General features: G+C 37.0%; 1 protein-coding gene and 1 pseudogene across 3 annotated transcripts; both read right to left on the bottom strand.

Moving 5' to 3' along the window:
• Nucleotides 1-562: 562 nt before the first annotated feature.
• Nucleotides 563-3,453, bottom strand: LOC131365115 (uncharacterized; annotated as a pseudogene).
• LOC131364706 (uncharacterized oxidoreductase YjmC-like) lies at nucleotides 1,533-16,123 on the bottom strand. Of its 3 annotated transcripts, none has more exons than XM_058407977.1 (12): nucleotides 15,964-16,123; nucleotides 14,060-14,208; nucleotides 13,046-13,234; nucleotides 12,439-12,500; nucleotides 11,242-11,295; nucleotides 9,603-9,701; nucleotides 9,293-9,428; nucleotides 6,509-6,627; nucleotides 6,329-6,424; nucleotides 6,110-6,220; nucleotides 5,080-5,175; nucleotides 1,533-1,551 (listed from the first exon to the last, which is right to left on the bottom strand). In XM_058407977.1, the coding sequence occupies exons 1-11, from the start codon at nucleotides 15,975-15,977 to the stop codon at nucleotides 5,113-5,115; spliced, it is 1,092 nt and encodes a 363-aa protein (XP_058263960.1). In that variant the 5' UTR covers nucleotides 15,978-16,123; the 3' UTR covers nucleotides 1,533-1,551; nucleotides 5,080-5,112. The 3 variants fall into 3 exon arrangements, with proteins under 3 accessions (XP_058263960.1, XP_058263959.1, XP_058263961.1); XM_058407976.1 differs by lacking the exon at nucleotides 1,533-1,551 and adding an exon at nucleotides 3,886-4,966; XM_058407978.1 differs by lacking the exon at nucleotides 1,533-1,551 and adding an exon at nucleotides 3,886-4,966 and having other exon boundaries at nucleotides 14,060-14,224; nucleotides 15,964-16,054.

Consider the following 16,123-nt stretch of genomic DNA (forward strand, 5'->3'; position numbering starts at 1 on the left):
ATAAAGGGCAGATTTGATATCAGTCTATAGTTAGACAGCTGACAGGGGTTGAGGTCCGGTTTTTTAATCAAGGGTTTGATAACTGCTAGCTTAAAAGATTTAGGCACATAGCCAGTGCTTAGAGAAGAATTAATTACTTTTAGAAGGGGTTCAGTAGCTACTGGTAATATCTGTTTAAGGAAAGATGTGGGTAAAGGATCTAGGATGCAGGTAGTAGATTTTGAAGAAGAAATTAGTGAAATTAGATCAGGCTCTTGAAGTGGAGTGAAGCACTCTAATCTCTGATCAGAAATAGCTATATTATCTAAAGGATTATCTATCAAATAATATGGTTTTAAATTAATAGTCTGAATTTTTTGCCTGATATTGTCAATTTTTTCATTGAAAAAATTCATGAAGTCATTGCTGCTAAATGTAGATGGTGTGCACTTTTCTACAGTGGTTTACAGTTAGTTTTGCTACAGTGCTAGGTGTCAGAAGGTGAACCAATAATGTGTGATAATTCTGGTAGACTATCGGTAAATCTCTCTGCGGTAGCAGACGTAAATATACGCTTCATATGTTAATGCGGCAAGTTGCGCATCTCGTGACTAAGACGCATTCTAAATGAAACTAGATAATGATCTGAGATAGCTTCCAACTGTGGAAGAGTGACTATGTTTTCTATATTTAATCCGAATGTAAAAATGAGATCCAGAGTGTGACCTCCATTATGAGTGGGTCTGATTACATTTTGATTAACACCTAGTGAATCTAAGATGGATACAACTGCTGTTCTCTGAGGGTCTTCTGGCTTATCAAAATGAATGTTGAAGTCTCCTACTATTAATGCTTTGTCTAAAGAAACAACTTTGAAGTAAAATCTCCAAATTCACTAAGGAATTCAGAGTATGGCCCTGGGGGTCTGTAAATAACAATTAGTGTAATTGACTCTGTGAACTTATTATTAGTACTTGCATACGTTAGGTTAGTATAAAGAACTTCGAATGTGTTGAACTGATGTCTGGGTTTTTGTGTGGCGCTTAGCTTATCATCATGAATAACTGCGACACCTCCTCCCCTGCCTGTTAGACCCGGTTGATGTATATAGCTATAGCCAGGCGGACAAGCTTCATTTAATGCTACGTACTCGTTTTGTTTAATCCATGTTTCTGTTAAACAAAGAACGCTGAACTCCTGATCAGTAATCAGTTCATTAATTATAAGTGTTTTAGTTGACAGAGATCTTATATTTAACAGTCCTAGCTTCAGATCAAAGGTGCTGGCTGTGCATTCACTATCATCTAGTTTTATGTTAATCAGGTTACTAAAACAAATTTTCTGATTGTTAAAACATTTTCGTTTGGTTCGGGGAACAGACACAGTCTCAATGTTATGAACCCTGAGTGACGACTCTCTGCAGCCAGCAGACGGTTGGATTAACCTGCTTGTCTGCTCCCTGGCCCTGGCCCTGGATTGTCACCGAATTAACTAGATCTGCTCTAAGACTATGTGCTATGCTGCAAGAAATGAGAGCAGCACCTTCCCAAGTGGGATGGACACCGTCCCGTCCTACAGTAAAAATATAACAAAAAATATAACAAATAACAAAATATTACACATTTTTAACAAAATATAGCAAAAAAAATACTAAGCACAAAAATTTAAGGAATAAATATAGAGAATTAGCTGAAAACAAGATACGTAATTTGCAAAACAAGTGTTTAAGGTTACAGACCTAGTTGATGGGCAAGAAGTGCTTCTAAGTTCAAGTGTTTTGATGAGGGAAAAACTCAGCACAGTTAACTAACATACATGAATGTGTTTGTAGCATTTCCCCCACTTTGAGGCTAGAAAGCAAAGGAAAAAATTTTCTTTTTGAGTTACCGCATCTGCTGCACAAACCGCTGTCTGACACATCATGCATTAAAGAGCTTTAAATATGTGACACTGCTTTCTGTTTGGAGGTGTGAGCTGCAGCAGTGATGTGTAGCTGGTAAGGTGTGAGCTAATAAGAAGAGGTGTCATGGGGTGTGACCTCACAGATCAACTGCTTTTACACTTCCAGTATCTGTAATCCTGTTTTCTGTTGCTTTCTCTTCATACAGGACAAAAAGAAATAAAGTAGACCTACACAGCTTAGTGGCATCTTCTCTCTCCATCATGTTATTTTGCTATTTTTCTTTTTTTCTCTGAAAAAGACCATTTATAAAATTTGGGTTCGGGTTCCAGAGTAACAGTGCGGGAAAAAAAAACAGGAAATGACGTGAACACAAAATTGTACACACACTTGCATGCTGCTCATCTGTACTAAAATACACACAGGTCAGTGAGGCAGTTCTGTTACCACCAACAAAGATCCATAAATGGTCAATGCAAATGGTCTTATACATATTTAATTGCATATCTATGTTATATTTGCTGTTAAATGTGGTAATGACTAGAACGGGGTCAAGAAAAGCCAAAAAAAAGAACAAGTTGGGGGAAGAGAAGTAGAATTTATTTCAGAATCTGAGGCAAAATGATAGAATTTCCACTATCAAAAGCTTGACTTATTTTAAAGAAATAAGAGGAGTTATGTCAAAATGGCATTAAAAGAGCTTGTAAAAAATATACTTCAGTTATTTCTATTCAGTGCATGATATCATCATGCAAATATCTGTTAAACTGGTTGAATGGGTTGCTGGTTGAAGGTGATGCAGCACAGTACATCCCCTCCAAATCCAGCAGATTTATTCTGTTCTGACACATCCAGTGGACATCACCGCCCTTAAAGCAGGTGCGGTTGCCATCCAAGCAGTAACCACACCTGAGTCTACTGAAAGCCAAAATCATCTGTGGAATAAGGAATTGGGTGAGGCCCTTGAATAAGATTAGACACTGAGATATTATGCTGGAGTTTAAGGAACCATCACCTGAGCAATTGTTTGCCATGAATCCTATTCTCCAAATTCAACTCAAATCAATTCTATTTATATCAGGAAATGCAAGCAATTAAAAAAAATGCTTCACAATTAAGAAAATAAAAAACAGTAAAATAACAAGCACCATCAACACACCTACACACTTTAACCACATTATAAACCCTAACAAAAGCTGCATATATGAGAGGTGATCAATTTCAGAGCAAATATCTCTAATACCCATGATTCTTGCAATTTAAATGTTAAATATGCAGACGTATTTTCAGCTGAGATTTAAAAATCTTCACGGATAGGGGAAAATTATTCCAGAACCTATGATTTTTGCCTAGATCGAGGTGCAGCCCAGGCCCAGACATCGAAACATAGTGGCTTAGGAGATATGAGATATATTTTGGAGCCTTCTGGTTGTGTAGATGTTAAGACCTGTTAACTGGACAGGAATTACATGGTGGTTTTGCTAAACCTTTTTGCTAAAACTTACCTGCCAGTCATCATTGCTGGCTGGGAAATCGTTATGTCCTTTTAGGCCACTGTGCCATAGACAACACATCATTCATGTAGCCTGTATATAGATCTTTGAATGTGTGTAATTACCTCACAGCTATTGGCAGTCTGTATTTAACCCACAATTCCAACCACATATAAATTCAATTCAATTTTATTTGTATTTTTTTTTTTAAATAGTGAACCAGAGGTGACAGTGGTGAGGAAAAACTCCCTTAGACAATATGAAGAAGAAACCTTGATACTCAAAAGGGAACCTCATCCTCATTTGGGTGATTCAATATTGTGTGACTGTAATAATGTCCTTTCTATAACTGTACACTATATAGTCAAGTGCAACTGAGTAACCAGGAGCAACTTAGGAATATGAGCACTAGCGTCATTTCCAAATTCACTACACTTTTAACATTCTTTTCTTCCTGCTAGAGCTCTAAAATACTAATAAAAAATAAGAATACACTATAAATAAAAATAATAATAGAATTAAAATAATGATTTATTTTGGAACTGTATAATTTGATAGAAAGTGTAATATCAGTGATTTGAGCATTTAGCTGTAATTCCATGTGCCACCACACGATGCCGCTGTTTTAAAAATATTGCCTTTATACAGTTATCTCTAGAATAACTGGAAAAATATACAGTAACACATAACAGTGATATTTTGTTTGATTTATTAAAATGTTGTATAGATTTACTTTAAGATTCCAAACTTTATAAACCTCCTTGTCCTGAAAAACACTTGTATCTGAAATGATTAGCACCTTTATATTTAAGGACTTAAATTGAAAATTTGTCTTTATTTGTCACATATACATTACTGCACAGTGAAATTCTTTCTTCACATATCCCATCCTTGGAGGTTAGGGTCAGAGCGCAGGGTCAGCTATGATACAGTGCCCCTTGAGCAGCTTGGGTTGGGGGCCTTGCTCAAGGGCCAAACGGTGTAATGTAGATACAGATAATAGGGATGCAGGTCAATGGATCTTTTGCCACCCCACTAACATGTATTTTATTTAAAGCTTAAATTGTTGTTTCAAGTTTTTAATTTTCATCTCATCTGACCACAAGACCCAAGACATTTTAATGCTTTCAGACAAATTGTTATATTAATTTTTATTTTTATATTATAATTTTTAATATTAATTTGGACACTTGACAAGGAAAACAAGGATTTTTCCCTTATATTATGTGTGTAAAATGTGATCACGTGGAAAACCCAAAAACCCAAATCACTATATGAGACAAATGAGTGATGCTTAAAAATCAAAATAAAATATATATAAAAAACATGGGTACATTTTGTGAATATTCTCTTGTGTATTTTGTGTAACTCCTGAATAATTTTACGTGGTTAAACATCATATTTTAAAGATTGCAATTGTCACTGACCACATTTTCATAAAAAGTATGTGCAGAAAAGAATTTCACTGTTCTGTAATTTATAAATGACAAATAAAGGCTACTGTTTCTTCTTCTTCTTCTACTTGTTCAGATCAACACTCATCAGTCTCTTTGTGTTGTTTGCGTCTCACAGCATCGAAGTTTATGGAGTGATCCTGTAATTTACAAAAATAAAAGTGTCTGGAGAGTTTGTTTTATGCAGTTATTTATTTACTTTCTTAAAACAGCAGGACTTAATACTGAGGCATTTCAAGTGATGTTCATTTACCAAAAGTACTCTAGCACCACCTGAGCTGCCATTTTACTGGATGAGTCTGTGGGTTGGCAGCAGAAGAGACACTCCCAAAGTGCTGGCAACCTCATTCTGAGAAATGACACACACACACACACAGAGCTATAAAATGGCAGATAGACCTCCAGACAACATTAGAAACTCTAAACATTTTACATCACACATTAAATTTAGACGAATCAATTCTATAGATTCTTATGTTATTTATGTATTTATGTTCTAGTAGTTTATGTATTACTTATTATTTATGTATACTTTTATATTTTCAGCCTATAACTATGATTTCAGGGAATCATTTTTTATTATATTTTACATAATAAATATTTTAAATATCTGAAAATATTTTATTTTATATATTCACCCATTTTTTTAAAAAAAGTTTAATTCACAGCACATTGATCAACAATTTATCACTTCCGCTGTGGTCCACTAGAGGGCGCTACGCTCCTATACAGTCTCAAACTGCCATCGTATAAATCTGAGATACTCTATAACATTTATAATAAGGTTTAAGGTTTACTTTAAGCTGCAGTTTCAGTACAGCCATCTACGACCTTAAATATATAAATATATTTTTTTCTCTCATATTCCCCTTATATATATATATATATATATAATATGACGTGTTATAGATAGAGGTGGCACAATATTCCTTTTTTCCTGCTGCTCACACTGATATTTGAGTATCAGCTGTTATTGTTTTCTTTACAAATTAAACTCTTTAAAATTTTTCTTCTGTAACTTTAACACTTACACAGTTAAATTCTTGTACACAAAACACCCAGTGCAAAAATGACAAATACAATAAATAAAACATATCCACTTCCAAAAAGAAATCATTTCCGAATCTAATTTCAATAACTGACATTTACAGGATCTGATATGCAGTATGTTTTCTTTGATATCTGATCCATGACTTTTTCCTTATCAGCCAGATATGTACTACAATATGTACCAATTATAGATTGGAATGTGTGTGTGTGTGTGTGTGTGTGTGTGTGTATACCATGTGCTTGACCACACTCAAGGAGTACGGGATGCCATCCAGCTCACGGCAGGTCTGGTTATGTTTCCTCTCTGGGTCTCCTGGGACCAGTACTGGTCTCTGTGGGTCTGCCTGAGAATGAAAATGATTGAACTCTTCAGGCACTATAACTATTTTGTCATTGTATTTGGTTGCCATTGCTTACATCTCCCTCTGGTTACATGAGATACAAATACTCACTGGCTCAGTGTTCCTGTGTAGAGACAGCAGATCAGACATTCTGTCATTGAATCCATCAGCAAAGAATTCTGGGTTTAATGCCACAAAGCACTGACCCTAGAGCACAGAGAGAAATTTTGATGGGTTAATGGAACTGTCTGTGTGTGTGTGTGTGTGTATGACAGATGTGAAGGTAAATACCAGGTTTGCTCTTTTGTCAGTCATTCTCCATGTGCGTATATATTTGCTGTAGTTCGAGCCAGAAAGAATCCCGCAGAACACCTCCACCATTAGTCCAAGTCCATAACCCTTATAACCTCCTAACACACAGATAGTGTCAATTCATCACATGATCATTTATGCAAAAGAGAACTCTCGTAGAACTCTATTAAATATTGGAAGAGCAAGAGTGTTTCTCTCTTTTTTTTTAACAGCTTTCATTTCCTGATATATACATTTAGATGTGTTAAAGAACATCCTCCACCCATCAGAAATATCGGAACATGTGACTGACAGGTGTTTCTTGTTGCCCATGTGTGTCCTGTTACAATGAGTCTTTAAACAGTTAATAGCTCTGAATGTATACTCTGGGTTTTAACTGTGTTTGTTGTTAAATAGGATAAACCAACATGAAGGCCAGAAATCTGTCTATGGGAGAAAAGCAAGACATTTTGAAGCTGAGAAAAAAGGAAAATCAGTCAGATCCACTGCACAAGCTTTGGACATAACTAATACAACAACCACAGACAGTGAACAGGCAGACCAAGAAAAGTCATTAATGACAATAAGAACAAAGAGTGCTGTGAGTTAAAAAGCAAAAACAACAGTCAGTAATTTTACCAACAATCTCCACAGGACAGGTGCATAGGTACCGCAGTCCATCGGGCGACTTTGAGAGCAGAAATGTAGGCCATACAGTACCACAAGGTGCAAACCCACTCATCATCAGTAGGATTTGTATTTCTGGTATGTGGCAGCTGTCCTTTTCCAGAGCATCTTACATTTCTATCACAACTGAGCAGTTGAGGGTTACTTGGTAGACCTGGGATTGGTAGACACTCACAGCTCAGTAGTTCAATGCCTTAACCACTAAGCTACCACATCCCCCAAGAAGCAGAAGGCCAGATTGAAAGAAGTTAGAAGCAGAAAGCCACATTGACATTCACAACAATAAAGCGTTGAGCTACAAATGCTCCAGAACCAAGAGTAAGCTATTGGAATCATTTTGGTTAATTGAGAGGAATTCACAGCAAAGACTTCATCAGGGGAAAAAAGTGGAAGTTTTTAGACTGTTTTTAATTTTTAGTCAATCACCAGACTCAGTTGAACAGCAGTTCTCTAGAGGAGACTGAAGGAAGAAACCCCTTAAATCAAATGAGAACTGAAATAGTCTGGGTTACAAGCCTGGAAAAGGCACAGGCTTGATGCAGATATTACAACCATATTAATTCAGACAAGCCAGGACAAATATCTGAGGGTTGCGTCAGGAACAGCGTCTGGCAGACATTTACTCCATATGCTGCATCCGCAAAGCTAACAGCATTGTGGATGATCCAACACACCCCTCACACATACTCTTCACCCTTCTGCCATCCGGTAAGAGGTACCGAAGAATTCGGACCCGCACAACCAGACTGTTAAACAGTTCCTTCCCTCAGGCAATCAGGCATCTCAACAGAGAACTGAGCTGAACTGGACACACACACACACGTACAACCAAGATCTGATCTCAGAGGAGAACTGAACTGTGCTGGACACGGACACACACACATACATAACGCACACGCACAAAAAAAAAAAAAAAAAAAAATAGAACTGAACTGTGCTGGACAAAGTCAGACACACACACACACACATTAAATTGTCCTGTTTTGCATGCACATGCCACTTTACATTTATATATATTTATATTAATCCTGTTTACATGTGTCGCTTTAATATCTGCAATCACTCCATGCACTGTTCTTTGCACATTGCCTTATTCATTGCACAAAGTGGGCCTATACGTTGTTTGTCTGCACTGTCTTGTCTTGTCTTGTCTTGTCTTCCTGTGCACTTCTGTTGTATGTCTAGTTCTTAAAGACTGCACCTTAAGTATAGTTTAATTTTTTAGTTTAATTTTAATTTTTAAATTATAGTTTAATTTTTTTATCTCTATGTCATAGCTCTGTGTTTGTCTGCGTCACTGTACTTTGTCTGTGTTATGTGTAGCACCTCTGGTCTAGGAGGAACGTTGTTTCACTTCACTGTGTACTGCATCAGCTATATATGGTTGAAGTGACAATAAAGCTTCTTTGACTTTTTGCCTTTGACTTTCGGCATAAAACCTGTGCCAAATATCAAATATGCCAAATATCTGCTGTAGCAACCCAGAACAGGGAGCAGCTGAAGGACAACAACTTCCATATACTTTAGGACTACCTGTTATTATACATTTGTTCACCTAAAAATGTTCTGCCAAGAAAAGTGTCATCTTCTAAATTGTTTAACCTATCTAGATGTAAATATCAGGAAATGAAAGCTGAATTTCTGATACATTATTTCATATTTATCTGTTGATCTTAAACTGAAAGTCTTCAGTATATAGCAAAAACAAAATAATTGGCCTTCCATTCCAATACCTTTGGAAGGGACTGTATATAAGGAAGAAAACAATATGGAGCATGCTGGTTTAGGAAAATCAGAAGTTTAACAGCTTGGTGGTGTGATACAACCCAAAGCAATGCACACTCACTTACATCCTCAAAGGTGCAAGTCATAGCCCAGTCATGAACCTTACTGATACATAGTGCTGAGAGCTGAGACTCCTTCCATAAATGCTAAATCTCTTTCAAAGAAACCTCACTATATAACTGAGCTTGGTTTACTGTGTTAATGCTGTAATGACAGGGATGGCTATAGTCTGCTGTAGGCTTGTGATGTCAAATTGGCCATTATAGAGCTTCACGGAGCAGGAAGTGGTTAGGACAAGACTAAAACAGAGACCTGTCGTCTCACTGCCACCCACAGGTACCAGGCCTCCTCCGGACAGCACTGCCTTAGGGTCAGAACTGGGAAGACCATTGGCATCACAACCCCATCCCTCTGGGATAGATTGGCCATTACGTGAATGAAGCTCCACCTGGGAGTGAGAGAGAGAGAGAGACAGAGAGAGACAGAGAGAGACAGAGAAAGGGAGACAGAGAGACAGACACAGAGAGAGAGAATGAAAAAAAATCCAGTAAGAAGAATAAAGCTTCACTGCTATTATTTCGATGTTTACTGGTTACTTGTGTGCAGCCGTGTTTGTGCCTACCTTTCCGAGAGCAACAGCCGAGGTTGCCATGTCCAGCTCAAAGCTGTCTCCATCCTTAGCAGGAGCTACTACACTAATAGGGTTTGTCCCCAATGTGCACTTTGCAAAAAACACAAACATAATTTGTCATAAAATGAAATAATAGTACACACTTTTGCTCAGCTTTGATATCTGATTATTATGTCCCGCCCAGTTATGTAATGTTTTGTTAGCATTGTGTATTGTATACTTATTTATGATATCTTGGTATATATCTTGATATATATTTTTTATTATGCTTCTTACCTGAAATTGAAGGCAATACATACAGGTAGCCTGTTCTACCTGTCTTGTATTATTTGCATCATACCTGTGCTCTAATTACACTAAACATAACATCAGGCAGCCGGCACAGGCCCAAAGGACTCCTACTCTCTACTCACCTGACTACTGATCTTAACTCATTTACACCACAGTAAGGACTCAACTATACAATCATACAAACATATATATGCTCATTCAACTCATTACGAAGTACACACTCTGTGTTTCTTACTAAGTTGTTACCAAGTGTTGTATTCTTATCATAGTCTCTCTGGTTTCTGATCTCTGTTGCATCTACAGGCATTGATGGCACAGGGCCAGCTTGTTGGAGAGGCTTGCTTAGCAACACTACGCACCATTTCTGCTTCCTTTTCCAGCAGTAACAGAAGAAGAAGCCTTTATTTTTCATATATACATTACAGCACAGTGAAATTCTTACTTCACATATTCCAACTATGGTGGTTGGTGTCAGCCATGATACAGTGCCCCTGGAGCAGTGAGGGTTAAGGACCTTGCTCAAGGGTCCAATAGTAGCATCTTGGCTGTGCTGGGGCTTGAGCCCCAATCAACAACCCAGAGCCTTAACCGTTTCAGTCACCACTGCCCCAATAAAAGGCTTTGCATGGTCCCGTCGGGGAATCAAACCCCAGTCTTACATGTGAGAGGCGGAGATACTGTTCACTGTATTAATGAGGAGCAATCCGCCTATAATCTGCCTGCAATCGCTCATTCTACAGCCAGAGAAATATGTTGGCAATCCCACAGGATGTGCTCCAGTGTTCACTTCTTATGTCAGAAAGGAATTTCAGATCGTACAAAGATCATGCTATTCCTCACCCTGTTCACTGACAAGTTGCTTGCATGGGGTATAAATTTATGGTCCCAAGGTGTGAGCACACAATATCCTATGAACAGTTCCTTCAGCTTTTCCAGTATGTCCACCACGAGGACAGAGAGTTTCATGTACATGCTCCTTCTGCATGAATCTCCTCACTGACCATAAAAAGCTCTATAGTCAAAAGACAAGTCCTGTAGGCCCCTGCCTCACCTTCTAATTGACTATTGGTTCCTGCAGCAATTGAGCGACTGTGGAAGGCCAAAATATTCCTTGAAATGTACTTAGCATATTGCCTAGTGTCTCTCTAAAAAGAGGATGAGTGAAAGATGGACATTAGCACCACATTTGAATACTGCAACATTAGTTGCCATGTTCTTCCAATTTTTGATCCATACATCAATCACATTAATGTGGAAGCCAGTAATAAATAAAATAAAACACTTTATTACAGATACCAAAAATAATGTGATGTCTCAAGAGTGTAAAGTGAATACCAACCTCTTTACCTCGTGTAGGAACCACTAGAGGCGAGGTATTAGTGTAGCACATGCCCTAATCACAGCAAAAGAGAAATCAGAGTCAAATTCTTTAATTCAACCAGCCGCATTATAGAGTATTTGGTGGACAACATGATGACAACACCCTCATAGTGGGCTGATTCAGTATGGTGTTTAACTCATCTAAAAAGAGACAAATTGTCATAGCAGGTACAACTGATAGAGAAAACTGGTCAGCGTTCAAGGAATTTTGGATGAATATGTCCTCCAAAGCTGGAGAAATGGAGTTTCATGTAGCTTCATGTTATCTTCATACAGTAAATTGAGTCTGTTTTCTTAGTTTTTTAGGCTAACAACTATTGAGTCAGCCAGCATTGACTGACAGAATGACTTTCTTGGCCTGTAGGGGTGATTCTGAGAATTATTTGCCCCACTGTACAGAACAATATACAGGTATTTTTTACTTAGACACATTCCAGAGAGGAATGTTTATTAAACAGGAGTCCTAGTGGTGAATCAAGAAAATGTAGTGCCACTATTCACAGTTAGGCCCTTGAAAGTAAAAGATCAATAAACATGATAATGGAGGACCCATGTTTGTCTGGGAAATGTTTGAGCCCTATAGCAGCTGGAGACAGGCTTCAGTATTCAGTGTCTCAGTGTTAATTATCTCAGAGAGACAGATATGGGAACTGACTTTCCCTACATACAATGTAGTAGCAGACCTTTCCCAAATCACATGAACAAATATTTGGTTAAAACAAAGCTAATAGACACCCATTAAAACCACTGGAAATCAACCAGAAACTTACTTTATATTTAAATTATTTACCTACAGCATTCAAGTTAGTGCGATATGTTTAAGTTTGAGATGTCAGTCATGCGTATTCCTGATTTATGGACAAGAAACTGGTTTCTGTGCCTTTGAGAGGTTTGTGAGGTTAGAGAGCACTGTGCAAAAAAAATTCTGATGTTTTAAGGTGATGAAAGATAACAGTCTCAAAATACTTCCCCAAAAATGTTTCCTTTTGGTTACTGTGGATGATGTTATGGTTAGATTTATTATGTATAAATTATTACAGCATAAACTATTATGTCAGTGGAAGATAATCACAAGTATAGATCACTAAATATTCGCTCACTGGTTTTAACTGGTTAATGCACACAAAAACACAATCACTAATGGTGTGCAACTTACAATCATGTTCTGTTTCAGTGCTTGCAAGGAATAATAGCCAGCGATGCCAAAATGGTTGGAGTCTGAACAAAGAGAAAAGAAAAACAAGGAAACATAAAGAGAATATAGCTGCAAGCAGCAATTAAAGAGGACAAGCACTTTCTCTCCACAACCCTTAGTGACAAAGGATCAGGGGTATATTACATTTAAAAGTCAAGCTTTTGCTGAGATATTGCCTCATTTCCTGTTTTTGGTAGCCACCTCAAATTGAAAATGATGTAAAAAAAAATTCATTATTGATATCAACAATCAGATAAACTTTTTTTAAACCTTATCTCATGATGTAGTGATCCAAATTTCATACTGATTGTACAACATTTGGAAGAGAAGAAGAAATAGGAGCACTCCAGTATGTATTGATTTTCAACATGGCTGACTTCAGAAATTCATTACACGTCAAACCCTCTGCATCCTCCAAGAAATCAAGCGAAAAAATAATCATTATTGTTCATGATCATTTAGTGCCTAGTCCTCGAGTGATAATTTATAGCCAGCAACTATATGGTATATCCTGACAGATTTCTTTGTAAATAATTTAAATTCATGATTTTTGGTGTATTTGACTTGCCGTAAGCCACGACCCAGCCGATGCCCACGTCTCGTGCTTTCTTCAGAGCTAAACTCATGCAGAAGTTTCCCACAACTGGACCCAGGAGGTTCTTCCCATTTACAAGCGCTGTAGCCACTGACTCCTTTTCCACCACCGGCTCACCCTCCTTCGCACAGATTCCTGCTCGAGTCTCCTTTACATATAAATCTGGAACATAAACACTAGTTTTAGTATCATTTCTAGGGGGAAGAAATGTAATGCAACAGTAAAAATAAGGTTTCTGCTAAAATCCATGATACACTGTAGTCGTAAGTAAAGAAGATTGTAATCTTGAAGAGGTTTCATCTCATAAGTGCTGCGTGTCTTTTTTACTACAAAATACATTTAAAAATGTTTTGGATATGAATGCCTCCTTAAACTAGACTATCCAGTCCAGCCACACTGTACAACAGTCAGTTGTAGTTAAAACCATAATGTTGCTTTCAAATTCTTAACTCTGGTTGGTCAGATGTTGATTTAAAGGAACCATTCACACAGCGAAAGGAATCTTGGCAACTTGAAATAAGGTTAGAAAAAATATATATATATATATAAAATGAATCTAATTTTAACCATTTTAAGCTTGAAATAGTTTTGTATCAGATCAGTATTTTCCTCTATTAGTACTTTGTAAAGAGAACAACTATAGCTTAAGGTTTTAGACACTGGAAAGGATTTTAACATTTTTATTCTTTATTAAATTTAAGCAAGAAGAAAAGAGACACTGGTGCTGCATGTCATGGAATAACAAACAACTCTTTACTAATGCTAATAAAGAAGTTTTTGCTAATGAGTCAACAACAAGCACTAACGAGTCGTTTTTTAATAAATAAACAAATTGAGATTGTTGGTGAATTAAGGAGGACACAAAGGAGGACACAAAATGGTGGAAGAGGATTTTCATACACATCCATGCGGTTGAGTCCGTGGCTGTAACGGCATTTCGTACCTAAAGGAGGACACAAAATGGTGGAACAGGATTTTCATACACACCCATACGGTTGAGTCCGTGGCTGTAATGGCCGCGCAAGTCTCCCTCAACCAGAACATCTGCTAGGCTGCTGGCATGACTATCTTTTGTGCCCACTGCCAGCATACACTGCTTTATAAATTCTCTAACCTCCGTTGGTTCCAGCAGGCATCTGTAGAAGTCAAATACTGATATAACACAACACTTACTCACACAGGCTTTCCTTAAACATGTATTTATTTAGAAATCTTGAAAATACAGTAATTTCAGAAAAAAAAGTAAAGACTTATGCTTCTGCGTGTTCTTTTTAAATTATACATAAGAGGACAGCAATATAAACATCAGCTGATTAGCTCAGAATCATATAATTTGTATAGATTGATGCTTTTTATTACACAGTCAAGATGAAATTCTTATTTATTTGCATTTACACACAGACACAAACATGTCATTTAAATATTGTAATACTCCAGTTGTTTCATATTGTCGTTAAAGAAATGTTAAAAATCAGAAATTACAGAACGAAAGTCAACACAAATCTATAAATTAAGACAAATAAGTCCAGAAATTCATGCTGATGTATAAACAGAAGATTCTCTGCAATGGTTTAGTGTGCGTGCCAGTTCTGTTTGCTTTCCATGCACATTGTCTAACACACAATGGGGCTGGAGGCAGATTCGAGTGCAGGTTTTTATTAAAAAAGACACTGGCAAACAGTTAAAACATCATGCAAAAACCATTAAATAGAATAGGCAAAAACTCAATCAACAAACAAATACAAATGTAAGTAAATCCAAAAATTATGCAACATAAGATCAAAAACCAGAAAAGCAAGCAGGCAAATACTTGTGACTTAAGTCAGGTTAAGGCAAAATGAGTGTTATTTACTCACACTGAGATTTTTACATGACATTCTCATTTATTTTAATGTAACAAGATTTTCTTTTCTGATAATATTGTCTATTTAATCTATGTTAATCTATTAGTATCACCTAGTATATAATATTAATCTATTAGAGATCAATTACTGTTTTATTGCAATTTATATTACAGGAACAAGCTGCATTATGTATTCTGTTTCTGCTTTCTATTGAGAAATAGCATGCTGAAAATCCCTGCTTGGAAAATGAACTGAAGCCCTGAAGGTAAATCTCGCTTGTCTTCCAAATCCAGACACGTCATCATGGAAACATTTGCACTTTCCACTTTGCAAAAGACTCTTGACAGCCTTAGCATTAGGAGGTAGAGGCATTCATATCCAAAATATTTAAAGGTATTTTGTTGTAAAAAGACAAGGCGCACTTATGAGATGAAACCTCTTCAAGATTATAATCTTCTTTACTACAGTGTTTCGTGGATTTTAGCAGAAACCTTATTTTTACTGCTGATTTTTCCCCTAGAAATGATACTAACACCAGTGTTTTTGCTCCAGACTTATATGTAAAGGAGACTTGAGCAGTCATCTGTGTAAAGGAGGGTGAGGATTTCCTTTTGGAGGAGTTGATGGTCATCAAAACCAGCCTAATTTCTGGTGGTACAGGCATGTGGTAATGCTCACAGGAGGTTTGTGGCAAATACCAGCTGGCCAGCCCAAAAGCACCATTATGCCCTCTTCCAAATAATTTAAAAAAATTAATCTGGACCTTGTGAGGCCATTATACTGGAGTGCACCAAAGCAAAACAGAAGTTGTGAAATGACAATTACTTCAGTCATAATTGTATCACTATTATTGACTTTATTTCATGTTTAAATTAACTGCAGGTGATTGAATTCTATTATCTTTATTTTAATAGGTTTTACATTTTGAATAGCTCAATATCATTTTAGTAGCAAATAATGAAAGAAAGTAGAAAAACATTTCTAGGTTAACTAGAGCCTTCTATCAAGGCTCAACAAGATCAGTTTTCGATAAGGATTTAAGCATACCTGCTGAGGCTCATGATGCTGTGTGACTTGTCTCTGTGAAAGAAAGAGTCTCCAATTTGTGTCTTATGATCTGAAACCTCAAGTGCATGTTGACTAAACTCAGTGAAACAAATTAATAAAGATACTGCGGCAGGGGTGGGGCACCATGAACCACTCCCTA

The sequence above is a fragment of the Hemibagrus wyckioides genome, linkage group LG14 (genome assembly GCF_019097595.1).
Source record: "Hemibagrus wyckioides isolate EC202008001 linkage group LG14, SWU_Hwy_1.0, whole genome shotgun sequence".
Classification (NCBI taxonomy): domain Eukaryota; kingdom Metazoa; phylum Chordata; class Actinopteri; order Siluriformes; family Bagridae; genus Hemibagrus; species Hemibagrus wyckioides.

Bases quoted from the DNA above. Each gene is read 5' to 3' on its own strand.
- LOC131364706 (XM_058407977.1), bottom strand. The intron at 12,501-13,045 runs GCAAGTCAAATA...CTCTTTGTTCAG, and splicing joins CGGCTGGGTCGTGGCTTACG to ACTCCAACCATTTTGGCATC. The intron at 6,628-9,292 runs GTCTCTGTTTTA...TCTGTGTGTTAG, and splicing joins GGGTGGCAGTGAGACGACAG to GAGGTTATAAGGGTTATGGA.